This window comes from Streptopelia decaocto (genome assembly GCF_964273445.1).
Source record: "Streptopelia decaocto genome assembly, chromosome: 3".
Lineage (NCBI taxonomy): Eukaryota > Metazoa > Chordata > Aves > Columbiformes > Columbidae > Streptopelia > Streptopelia decaocto.
This window is the reverse complement of record NC_138656.1, coordinates 119,047,259-119,060,431: the sequence shown is the minus strand read 5'-3', so window position 1 is coordinate 119,060,431 and position 13,173 is coordinate 119,047,259. Positions and strand designations below refer to the sequence as shown.

At 45.5% G+C, this 13,173-nt stretch overlaps 1 protein-coding gene across 16 annotated transcripts in view; it reads left to right on the top strand.

Moving 5' to 3' along the window:
• The window catches only part of HMBOX1 (homeobox containing 1), a 136,957-nt gene that overhangs the window by 86,717 nt on the left and 37,067 nt on the right, over window positions 1–13,173 (top strand). For all 16 annotated transcript variants that reach the window (XR_014183524.1, XM_082047562.1, XM_082047553.1 and 13 more), the window contains one exon: window positions 1,603–1,756. Coding sequence is in view for 15 of the 16 variants with exons in the window: in XM_082047562.1 (XP_081903688.1) it covers window positions 1,603–1,756 (154 nt within the window). In the remaining variant the exon portion in view is untranslated. The remainder of the gene's footprint in view (window positions 1–1,602; window positions 1,757–13,173) is intronic.

Here is a 13,173-nt window from a genome sequence, read left to right as displayed (position 1 = left end):
AGTATATTGCTAAGACCATGCAGAAAAAGCTGATTTCTTATCCTATTCTCCTCTGCTTTTTCAGTTTTTGTATATATTTAAAGCCTAGCGACCCAGTGCTGACCCAAACCCACAACCTGTGCAAATACTAAAAGGAATAGATGAGGAATTTTCCTGGAAATGCCCTCCCAATAAACTGGCAGTATAGGAAGTAGTTCATGTGTCAATAGAATTTAGGAGTCTGGGTAGCTGGGAATTAGTGCGATTCGCCACCCGTTGTGCGTGCAAGGCGGAGATTGTGGGTGTCAGTTCCTACACACTTCTCCTGGGTGAAGGTTTTAGGTGGTTCTGGGCTCAGAAACAAACCCCTGGCAGGAGGAAAATACTCATCGTGCAGTTCTAGAGAGGAACGCAGCCAAATGCATAAATAGCCAATTTCTTGCCTTTTAACTCTAGGAATTCGTTTAGTGGTCAAACCCTAAGTTCCCCTAACCCTTTTCCTCTGTTTTCAATTAAAGCAGCAGTGTTGTTTTGCTAATGCAGTGTGTTTTTATGATTAAATCCTAACCATTTGGAGCAAGTCTGTGCACTCGGAGGGATTTGCTGTCTCAGCCCCTCTTTCCATGTTCTCACATGCACAGAGCTGCCTGCGGCTCTTCCATCTCCCCAGGCTGCTTCAGGGCATGAATTCCATAGCTCACTATGCATATGGGATATAGGTGGTGATTTATCTTTTCATCCACCTGTTTGGATTTGATTTTGGTTTGGGTTGGGTTTTTGAAATCTTTTTGCACACAAGAACTGCTATTTCTTCCCACTAGAGAAAGTCACCGGTCACAAAGCCGCCCTTCACAACATACCCCGTTTTACCTACTAATGTCCTATACCAGGTTCCCATCCTCAACCAAGCAATATAGGAGAGATCAGTCTCCCAGTGGGTCTTGATTGATCTTGATTTATTAACTTAGAAGCTGTTGTGGAAAGAATCAGGGGTAAGTTTCAAAGGGCTTTGCACCAAGTGCTATCTCTTGCTTAATGTTTTCCAGCTCAGGCCTCTTGAAAGGAGAAATACATCCATAGAAGGGGGACAGAAGAGGAAAGATGTGGCGTTAATCTGCTTTCAGTGCCTTTTTCAGGCAACCTGGCACTCAGGAGCCCGTGTTTGCGCAGGTCGCAGGGTGTGTTTCTATCGGTGGAGCTATTTCAAAGTGTTTACTCAGCTCTTCAGACACATCAAAATCCCTTTGGTATAAATTTACATTTTGCTTTTTGTTGTACAAAGAAATAGAAACCTGCTGTTTCTCGTTTTGTGGCAGAAGAGGTAAAAGCGCAACCTGAATAAATCCTGGAGCGTAGATCACCCGTTCTGTACGACCCTTTTCCTCTTGCTGAAGACAGGACAGCTTTTCCTATCAGCTCCATTACATCTCCCTTAGATTTCACCTCTACCTTGGAGGTTGGAGAGGGCCTTGTGTGTCTTTAAGGTGTCTCTGTTTGATAACGCTTTACCTTTTTAGTTTGAACGGTTTCATCACCTGTCTTGTCTTTTTTTCCCACGAGCAGGAGAGAGAAAACGGGCGTGATTTTTAATCCACTAGGAAACACAGTATTTATCATTCTTAGGGGCTACGTTAAGCATGAGACCCGCTCCTATCCCAATAGAAGAGCCAGAATGGAGACAGACGCCTCCCCCAGTCACAGCTACCTCTGGGACCTTCAGACTACGGCGAGGCAGTCGGTTCACGTGGCGGAAGGAGTGCCTGGCTGTGATGGAAAGGTACGTCACCTCGGGCTTACCGACGGGCATTTTAGAGCCAATACAAACATCCTTTTTCCTGCGCTGCTGAACACCAGCTTCATTTTGCGTTGGCATCGTGCAGCTTAATAACAGTGTAATCGTTTGATTCTCAATGGGAGGAGCTATTTCACACCTTTTGTTGTTTAAAAAGATGTTCTACTTCTCTGGACAATATCTCATATTTTTGTAGCCCCTAAGGCATCTTGTTCTTACTTCACTATTGGTGTCCAGCTCTTCCTTTGCTTTTGCAGAATCCTTTCCATCCAGCCCCACGCAGGCTCCGTCGCTGTGGGGCTCTGCACGCTCTTTACATTATACATTTCTCCTCTCCCAGCTTACTGATTTATCCTCATAATGCACCGGGTTATTTTCTAGCTTATACTGGCACTTCAGCAGCCCTATGAATCGTTCAGGATGCAGAGCTTTGCCTAACAAGCACTAGATTCCTTGTCCAAAAATGCTCTTACGGCCCTTTTATGTGAACTGGGAACAGCACAGAGCAAAGTGGATCTTTCAACTACATATGCAGAGTGGCAGGGGATCATTAGAGCTCCCAGCTCTTGGGTCCTGCGGAGACGGAGCGCTCTCTGAGCACGGCTACCCGAGCGCTTTGCCTTCCCCTCTGCTTGCAGTAATGTCTCTTTTGTGGATAATATTGTATAATAGAACAGGGCCAGGGAACTCAAATGGAGTTTGGGGATGAATGCTTGTTTCTGTTAAGGGCTAAATGGCTGGGAGGAGTTTCCTTCTCTCTGAGGAACCTCAGATGACTGTGTGTGCTACACTCCTCTCTGCTTTGCAACTCCGTTAAGTCCGCGGCCAGCAGATTTTGGGGATGTGCTTTTGCTTTCTGTAATGCTCCTCTTGTTCGCACAAGGGTCTTTGGAACTGATTAGGAGCAGAGAGTGTCTCCTTTTCCCTAAACTGAGACCAAAATACCAAGTTCTCTCAAGGACCCAAGGTGTTCTACACACAAGATGGACATATCCATACTTCTGTGTGGCCACAGGCCATCGTGGGGCCTTTGCAGCGCTGAGACCAGGATCTAAGTGTTTATTTCCATAATCTATCCTGGCACAGCACTGATGTTTTCAGGTTTGGCTGAATGTACCTCCAAAGGAAATAATCTAAATGTTTGAAATCTGTTCTGCTAATGCAAAGTCCTGAAACGTGACAGCACATAGACTGTGTTTTTCTAGCGTCCCCTCCACACAGGCAGGACAACATGCAGTGTAGGATCTTTAACGCTTTCAAATGCTCGTGTGACTGTCCTTATTGCAGTGTGTATGATGACAAAAATGTTCCAGCTCTGTGTACCATCTCCTTATTAACCCCCGGGGAGTGAAATATTTAGTTACTCCGAAGTACAACTAGAACTTTGGGCATGGATGTTTTTCATTCTTGGTTTCTGTCTAGCCTAAAGCGTGATAACTGCTGTTATTTGCTGTTGGAATCATGATAGTGGAAACACAGAGCAGAAAGAGAAAGCCAGGTCCTTCAGCTCCCTCCTAAAGCCGGGCTTTGCTGAGACAAGCCAGGTCCTTCAGCTCCCTCCTAAAGCCGGGCTTTGCTGAGACACTCAAGGAGTCAGCCAGCCTGTAAGGGTTTGGTATCTGTTAGAAAGATGTGAGGTTTAGTTTTGTGTACAGAAAGCAGCATGCTGGTGTTGACGTTGGAAATCATCCAGTTGTGTATGCAGATGCATAATCACTTGATCTAATTTGTCGTTACTCTCTTTCTTCTTTGTCATTCTGGGGTTTGTTTGCTGTGTTTTGTGCTCTGTAAGGTCTTTGCTGCTGGGGTTTTCTTCCTATTCTGCTGTTCTGCCACATTGCCTTAATCCTGGCTTTAATATCAGTTTGCAAAGCTCTTGCTGGGTCACTGCTAGCACTGAATTTCGCAGCCTTCTGTGTGGGTGCTGGAGAATATGGCCAAGGGCTTTGACTTGAGGCAAGAACACAGTAACCTCGAGCTGTGGCAAGTCACACTATTTGTGTGACAATAAAACTACACCATAAAGCAAGTTGGAAATGCGGTTGTTTAACTGTTATGCTTTTAATAGGCCGAGTTGAGCTGTGGGGATGGAGCTGGTTTATGTGACAACTTTTGAAAGAGTGGGAGGAAAATACCCCTTTGGGAGCCATAGGAAGAAGGGAACTAATGTCACATACAAGTCACCAGAGACTTCCAGGCTTGTCTGTGATGTGACTCGCATCACCAGCCAGGGCAGAGGTGACCAGACTCCTGCACATCAGGTTCACTTGGTGCCATAGGGTGAGGAATTCGGCCCCCTAAAATGCTGCTTTACATTACGTGTGTCCTGGTGCCATTTATCTGCTCATTTGCTTTTCCTTTTGACAGTGAGTGAAGCCATCTTACTCAGTTAATCCAGTGTTTTCCGTAATTAAACACAAGTTGCATTGCGTTGGTATGTTCTGCAGCACCTTGTGCTGCTGCTGCGGGGGTTTAGGCACCTGCTTTGAGCTGCTTATTTGGGAACGTCCGTAAAATGCTTGTTCATCCAGGCTTCTAGCAATTCAGCCATGAGAAACGGAGATCCAGGAGACAATTCCATCCCACTAATGCAACTATAAGCACCTTTCTGGCTGCAAGAGAGGAACCTTCTGCTATTAGATGTAACTCTGGTGGTCTTATTCGATGCCCGAAGATAAGAGGGTTGATTCTAGACCTTAATGGCAACTCCTGGGTCGGGAATGCAGAGCTACTTCTTCCTATAAACTTCTGAAACGCTGCTGTGAAGCTGTATAAACACTTTTTGGAGGCGAGGATCAAAGTCTTGGGCTGCTCTATCAGTTGATTGTGGTACGTGGTTTTGACTTGGTAAGAGATGCAGTCGCTGAAAGTCGCTGTGGCAAAGCAGCTGAGAGCTCTTCAAGAAAATAAACCCTGAACTTGATTGCAAAAATTAGAGAGATTTGCTTGCAAGAGCAAGCTCTTCAAATGCACAGCACCGGTCAGGGTTTGGCCCATAAATGAGAGGGTGAGGGTTGAAGGACTAGTTTCTCTTTTTTAAAAGATTTAAATCAAGCAAAATTCCAGTGCAATTAATTATTAGATTGCTGCCAACCTGATGTAATTAAGACTAGAGTTAGGGCCAGCACATATACTTAAATGTCTCATGTACAGAAGTGTCTGTATACAGGGTATGTGTATTAAAGAAACTAATTGGTTTATACTGGGTTTCCAGAATGCTGCTTGCGGTTTCTGTAATTCAATTCTCCAGCCTTTACTGCTTTTTTGGAAACCCTCCCAGAGCAGTTTGTTAGTCGCTAGGCTTACATTTCGGACAATAGATTCAGGTCTCTTTCTCCCTCTCTCTCTCTTTTTAAGTATCTCTCGGAATATTTATGCGCTGAAGGTTAAGAGGAGCAGTGGTTGCAGAAGGTGAAGCTCTATATTTAACTGCGGACTAGGTGTGGTTCAGACTGCAGCACAAGCTCCTTCTCGCCGCCGCGCTCCCCGGATCCACCTTGACCCGTTCCCTTCCCCAGCTCCCGAAATGTGCTGAGTTTTGCGTGCGTTTGTCGGCGGGTGGCTTTACCCTCCTTTGGGAGCTACAACAGACCTTTTTGTGAAAAGCTGAGGTTAAACTTGAAAGTCTGTTTCTGGTTCAGTTCTTCTGCATTTCGTCTTGTCCCACAGATGTTTTTTTCCCTTTTCTCTGCTTTCCTACTTCTTTTCAACCCCTCTCATTAGAGCTACGAAACTGAAAATTCCCTTAGGGGTTTTTCTATTTTAATGAAGCTGTGTTGTCTTGTCTATCTTTTTTTTGTAAGTGATGCGTGCTTCTCCTCTAATCGTATGTTAGAGTTGAGGTTTATCTTCCTTTTCAGACAAAAATACCACCCCAGATTGGCAGCAGAATCAATGACAATACACCCGTTTTAAGGCGCTTCCACTGAAGATGTTGGGCTGGGGGATTGCGTGTTGTTTTTTAAGTATATGTTTTATCCAAAGATTAAAATAACTGTAAGTTCTGCTCTAAACAAAATGAATAATTCATCCGTTGAAAGTATTTCACTTTGTCTGGGCAACAGGGACTTTGCTTTCAGGTTGGGGGTTATTCGGTTTGAGTTTATGGCTCTGGTTTTTTATTTTAACACTTTTCTGTGCTTTCGAACCAAGATGTATTTAGATTAAATAAGACTGGATGATATAGATACCTATTATTCCCATTTCATAGATGGAAAAACAGAGTCAGGTGTTTCATTTGGCCTTGCGATCCAAGGCAACTTTATTCATAAGAGAAATGGGTTTAGATTTCTCAAGATACCAAGGGTATGGTTTCGCGATACAGCTGAGCTGAATTAACAGTTTGTCACCATCTCATCCTTAGGTGTTATCCTGTCTCATCGCCCTTCTCGATTCCTCCTCCGTTTCCCTGCTCCTGCCTTGTGCCAGATGTGCTGCTTCCCTGGTTGAAATACCAGCCAATTCTGCTCGGTTCAGGACAAAACAAATCCTTTTTATCTCCCCCCTGCGTTGTATTGAGTTGGTTCAGCTTGCTGTGCGATGAGGAGGTGCCAGACCTGGGATGTACAACATGGAAGGGGGAGTTGAACAAAAAGAATTTTCGCGGTGTGTTTGTGATCCGCTCGCTCTTCTTGTGGTTTTTGCTTGGTTTGAATTGAATGCCCCATCCCTGGAGACATCCCAGGCCAGGCTGGATGAGCAGCCTGAGCTGGTGGAGATGTCCCTGCTCTTGGCAGGGTTGGCACTGGATGGGCTGTGAATATCCCTTCAACCCAAACCATCCTGTGATTCGATGATTCTGTGCTGACAGTTGTGCTTTGTCCTTTGATTTTTGCCCAACAGCAGGAACATCTCGCTGTATCACCCCTGTCAAACTCTTTGTGTAATTTGACCTGGTTGTATTCTTGTTCCCCCTTTAAATCAGACCCAAATTGATGAGGAAGGTTGTCTCCCATCCCTGCTGTGTTTCCTTCGCACCACAGAAGATTGAGCATCGCCCACCCTCCTGAGTATTGCATCCGGGTAGGAACAACCCCAGATTCCAGTATAATGACCTGTTAGAGAGCAGTGTAGGGGAAAGGGACCTGGGGGTCCTGGGGACAGCAGGGTGACCATGAGCCAGCACTGGGCCCTTGTGGCCAGGAAGCCAATGGTACCTGGGGTGGGTTAGAAGGGGGTGGTCAGTAGGTCAGAGAGGTTCTCCTGCCCCTCTACTCTGCCCTGGGGAGACCACACCTGGAATCTTGTGTCCAGTTGTGGCCCCTCAGTTCCAGCAGGACAGGGAACTGCTGGAGAGAGTCCAGCGCAGCCCCCAAGATGCTGGAGGGAGTGGAGCATCTCCCGTGGGAGGAAAGGCTGAGGGAGCTGGGGCTCTGGAGCTGGACAAGGGGAGACTGAGGGGGGACTCATTCCTGGGGATCAGTATGGAAAGGGGGAGTGTCAGGAGGATGGAGCCAGGCTCTTCTCGGTGACAACCAGTGACAGGACAAGGGGCAATGGGTGCAAACTGGAACACAGGAGGTTCCACTTAAATCTGAGAAGAAACTTGTTGGGTGAGGGTGGCAGAGCCTGGCCCAGGCTGCCCAGGGAGGTTGTGGAGTCTCCTTCTGTGCAGACATTCCAACCCGCCTGGACACCTTCCTGTGTAACCTCATCTGGGTGTTCCTGCTCCATGGGGGGATTGCACTGGATGAGCTTTCCAGGTCCCTTCCAACCCCTGACGTTCTGGGATTCTGTGAAAGAAGCACCTTGTGCCGCGGTCGGGCCGGCAGAGCCCTGTGCTTGGTTCTGGCCCTGAGCGATATCAGCCCTGACATGCGTTATTAGAAATTCTTCCGATTGTGAAAGCGCTATTACTGCAGCTCTCCTGAGCGCCGGGGTTTCCACGGCTTCCCTGGGGAAAATGAGAGCTCTATTAGCTCCTGAAATTCAGTTAGGAAATTTTCTTAGTTAATTTAATCCCATTACTCTTAGTTATGTCTTCTAGCAGAACCTTAATACCGGCCCCATAGGGGATCTAAGTTTCCTGTGCAAGGCTTTGGAGGAGATTTAAGTTTTGGATTCATTGCATTTCTCCCTTTTCAAGCTGACAACAGAGCAGGAAGTAATGTCTTTCGGTCTCTTCCATTAGCCTTGTACATTGTTAGGAACAGAACATCAGTTTCTCATCAATATAACGATGTCCACCGCTTGGCTCGGGGATGCTGCTCATCTTCCTTGGGTTTGTTTTGCAGGCTGCAAAGAGGTGAGGAGTGCTGAGAGTTCGGCTCGGCCATCCCTGTGACCCTCAGGTGTCATTGAACCTTTTGGCGACTCGCTGTTCTTACCCGTAAAATATCTACGACCTGCTGGGGAGACCGAGCCAAAGCGCAGAGACCATCAGCAAGATGCTAAATACCTGTAACTCTTGGGTTACCTACAAAGATTGGTGTTGGGAATTAGGAAAAACTTTCTAAATTAGGAATGGTTGAGCACTAAGAAATTATGTAGCGTTTCTCAGGAGCAAATGAGCTCAAATCTGTCCGGATGGCTCTGTTATATTTGATCTTAACGCAGAGGGAAACATCAGGTGATGTCTTTACATGATTTTCCAGCTTCTTCTATTCCGTCACAAGGTGTTTATTAGTCAGCAACTTGCAGTGGGAGGTTTAACTTCATTCAATCCCTTGAGATGTTAGGAAGGGAGTGTTTTTTCAGCATCTTTGCTGTTCACTTTGCAAAGGCATTGAGGAAAGTTCACTTGACAATTTAGACACAGGCAGGATCGGTTTATTGTCTGCAAGTTCAGATGCTTTGGCTCAGGGTCATTGCTGTATGTCTTCATAAAATGCAAGAGCAGCCATTTTATGCTTGCTACACGGTATCTTTCTTCTTTTGCATTAGATCAAGCACTGTTCCCTCTTAGACATGCATAATATTCCAGCTTCCTATTCTAATCAGCCATAAGCAAATCCCAGTTGTTTGGCAGCTTGCATGCAGTAAAACACAGCACTGGGCTGTCTGTCCAGAGAGCTCGCCAGACTCTGCTTTCCTGAAGGATCCAGCACCTAACAGGGTATTTTTCTTTTTCAGTGATCTCAGGTGCTTTTTGTATCTTTATGTTCTCTTTATTATTTGTTAATAATAAAAAGAGCGATGTGTGGGAGGGGCAGCTCCTTGCAGCAGACTCCAGATACAATTTTTGTACCTGCCAAGGTCACAATAATTGAAATCAACATTTGCAAAAGGAGCCTTGTCAGTCTGACCTGCAACAGCACTGGCTGCTGCAATAACCCTACGTTTTGAGAATGGGAATTCTTCCAGTCCAGATGCTCTCCGGCATTTCTGCAGGACCGGTTTCCTCTGTGTTCTGTCTCCCTGCTCGTGAAGGTGAGAAGCGAGATCTCACCCCGAGTTAGAACGTTGTCTTCTCGCAGCATCAAAGCACTGGTCGTACAAATGGGATTGAAACTCTCTCTGGAAGTGCCCAGGTGCTTTCAGCGCGGATGTAAAAACTCAGAGCTGCTGTTTACTGTGCAGGCTAATGTCATTTTTACTGGCTCCAGTAGCACCGATGTGTGGGAGGATCTGTAAGACCCGATTACCTCTTAACCTCTCATTTGTTTTTAAGAACATCTGCTGGCTCCTACTCACAGACCCCATAGTCAGAGTGTACCCCCGAATATTACGTGTGTGACATCCAGCTGTCCTGCTTGCCCGTGCAGTGATTTCATTTGACCGTCCCCAGCATGTGAAGTGATGCTGGGACATTGCATAAGGAGAGGAGCTACAGAAACATCCTCAAATCAACCCGAGTTCCTATTAGGAAAACACAAGTGTGACATGGCAGGTCTGAATAGCACCGTGAACAGAGTCCCAGCCTGGCTGGGGTTGAAGGGACCTCTGGAGATCCCCCAGTCCAACCCAGCTGCTCACACAGGGTCACCAGAGCAGATCACACAGGTGGGTCCAGGCGGGTTTGAATGTCTCAGAGCAGGAGACTCCACACCCGCTCTGGGCAGCCTGGGCCAGGCTCTGGCACCTCCCAGCAAACAAGTTTCCGCTCATGTTCACATGGAGCCTCCTGTGTTTCAGTCTGTGCCCGTTGCCCCTCACCCTGGCGTTGGGCACCACTGAACAGAGTCTGGTCCATCCTCTGACACCCACCCTGACATATTGATCCATTGATCACATCCCTCTCAGCTTCTCTTCTCCAGCTCAACAGCCCCAGCTCTCTCAGTCTCCTCATCACAAAGATGCTCCAGACCCCTCAGCATCTTTGTGTCCCTCCCTGGACTCTCTCCAGTAATTCCTTGTCCTTCTTCACCTGGGGAGCCCAGCACTGGACCCACAACTGCAGATGGGGCCTCCCCAGGGCAGAGCAGAGGGGGAGGAACAACCTCCCTCCATCTGCTGCTCACACTCTATTGCAGCTGTGGGCATTCTCATTATTCGCATAAATATGTAATTCCTTCTAAATCCTGCTAAGGACTTCAGGGTACTTGGGAGAACTAATTACATACCTAGTTTCATTTTATATGCTGAACTGTGTTTAAAATGTTGGAGGTCCCTTTTTCCTGAGTCTCATGAAAAATAATTACAAAGAACATTCTGTTTACCTTCCTGTCATCACTCCTCGTACATATTGCTATCAATATGCTGCTTATTTATCTCTTCTCTGAACTAAACAGGCATTCTCTTATCTCTTTTTAGATGGCGAGTCTTCCCTTGCCTCTAATACTATTCATTGTCACTCCTCTGTGGACCTTTTCTATTTCTGCATTCAGTTTTTAGTGACCCGGGGCAGGTGAGCGGGGACAGGAGACCTCTAGATGCTGCTCATTGTAAGGACAGCGCAAAAGTCTAAGTTTAGTGCTGTGGCTTATCTCTCTTTGAGCTTTCTTCTGTGCCAGCACTAAGCTTTCTCTAATCTTCCATGGTATCCTTCTTCCTATGACTGTTCTGTTTAATGTACACGGAATGGACTAGTAACAGCAAGCTCATATTAATTAGTTACGTCGTTATTTTCTTCACCGTGATTTCAGGAGGCAGGGCAAGTCACAGAAACTGCGAACATTCTGTCTACATTTTATATGCTGTAGAACAACTATTTGCTATAGACTGGAACAAAATCTCTTGGTCATATTACAGCCCTTGTAAGGGTGATGTGTCTTTGGATGTGCACAAGGGTATAACAGTTATAATCCACTGTCCCTCTGTCCTGAAGGAGTGGAGACACCGCTGGGGAATGTACTCGCTCTCCGTGAGCAGAATCTGGGGGCATGTCACAGGTAAGGCAGCGGCAACGACAAACACAAGTGACCATAAAGCTACAATCATTCCCCCTTTGGCTCTTTTTCAGAGTCTTGGGAAAGATCTGGGCAGCCCTGGCCCGCCAGGGAGGATCGTTCCAGGTCTAAGGAATAATCATCTCTCACAGGGAGATTTCCCTGACCTGGGTGTAATATTCCCCATGGAATAAACCTACTTCGGTCAATTACAAAAATTAACTTCTTGAGCGACCTGGGAAGCGTTTGGAAGGAATTAGTGATCAGGTTGGCACCTCGTTGTGTCTCAATTTGATGGGGCGGCTGTCGGCGGGAGCAGCTCCAATCACTCTCGGATTGGCCCATTCCTGGTTTATAGATGCAAAGCGTTGTGCCGACTCTTGCTTCATCTCCTCTCTGAACACGGTCCAAACCTACCTCAGCGAAAGGAAATTCTCTGCCATCTAGTAACAGATGGGAGGGCTTTATACAAGCAATAAACAGAGTCATTACGAGGAGAAGTGAGGGAGCAAAATTCCAAAGTACAGCTCCTAAGTATGTTGCATCATGTATTTATGGGCTCTTGGTCAGGCTGTGGAGCACTTTAAACAGACTAAAAAGAATGCTTTGTCAGGCAAGCATATGGGCTTTAACCACAAAAGTCACTACCACATCCTAAATTCTTTTTTAGCCTTTTTTTCTTGTAGTCCGAGATGGCACAATTGACCCTTTTTTGTTTCATTTTCCTTCGGAACATGCATAACTTTGAATTTGTTTTGAATTTTCTGCCATTCGCGGGGAACTCTGTCAACAGAATAAAAGGCATGGACACGTTCCAAAGAGCTTTTTTAATATGATTTACTTATGAAGAAAAAAGAAAATAAGGTACACAAGTAGAAAACATACAGAAAAAGTCATCTGATTTGTTGCTGATTATGTCCATCGGCTGGTGCTCCTTCAGTTTTTAAATGCTCCCTGATATTCTCTTAATCACAGGGGCTTCCAGTTTCATGTTCAGCTTCTCTTTTCAGTCAAACATTATTATCTGTTTCTCAGAAAGTGATTAAATTCTCCATCTTAGAAGCAGGTATAGCCAAGGGTACAAAATCTCTGCCCAGCAGGCTCTACTTGTTTTAGCGGTTAGAAATCTACATTCCCATGGCTGTTTGTGACCATATTGAAGCGATATTATCATTTAACTAAAATAAATCCTTCCTTCCATCTCCGGTATTGGTCACCTTCACGTATTTGTGCTAAACCGCATCCTGATCTCAGCCTTGAGCTTTGCTCAGCTAAAACTTGCTCCATCTCCTGCAAAACGGGCTTTTCGTTCCTCTGGCTTCCTATGATCGCTCCCTGAGATGTTCAGTATGAAATTCATCTTTCTTGAATGTGGGAGACCAGGTTTGTATAATACTTAGTCCAGGTGAGGTTATTACTAAGATCATCAAGTGGTTTTGTTCTTAAGATAGGCCAGAGTTGGTACCCGAGGAACAGCACTTGATAACCATTTAAAGTTTCAGCCCAGTTCTTCATTTCTTTTCTACCCTATCTCATAATTATACTAATCTTTGTCTTTTTCCAAAATTATGAATGATTTCCCATATGCTTTACTGAAGTCCAAAAATGATAAGACTTTATTTTTTGAGACATAGGATATATAGTCAATTACTACCAGTATTATTCTAGTCACTCTTCCCGACGAGATGAGACTGTCCCCAGGGAATTTGGCTTTTCTGAGGTGGAGTGGCCATACTTTTGAGTCCTCGGTGCTTATTATTTCCAAGGTAATTATTTACAATCCTATTGGGGAATAAGTAAGTTAAAAAAAAATACATAAAGTGGATAATAAACTCAACTATTTCCCTATGGATGATGAATGGTCATTGAATAATCTGTAGAAAATAAGTAAAAATATATTGCTCTTGTCAGACTTGAGAAGTAACACTCTCAAGGACCCACAAAGCGACCTCCTTGCTTAAAACTTCCCTTAAACCTTCTTTTTTGCTGTGACGTCTACAAAAAGCCTCCTGAAGCTGGCCTTGGCACTGTAGTCGCTTAATCAACTTGCATGCTGGCCTGTGCTAATTAATTATTTCTTGTTCTCGTTTGCTGATATCCATCTCGTTGCATTGCATTTCGGTTGCAAGGCAGGGA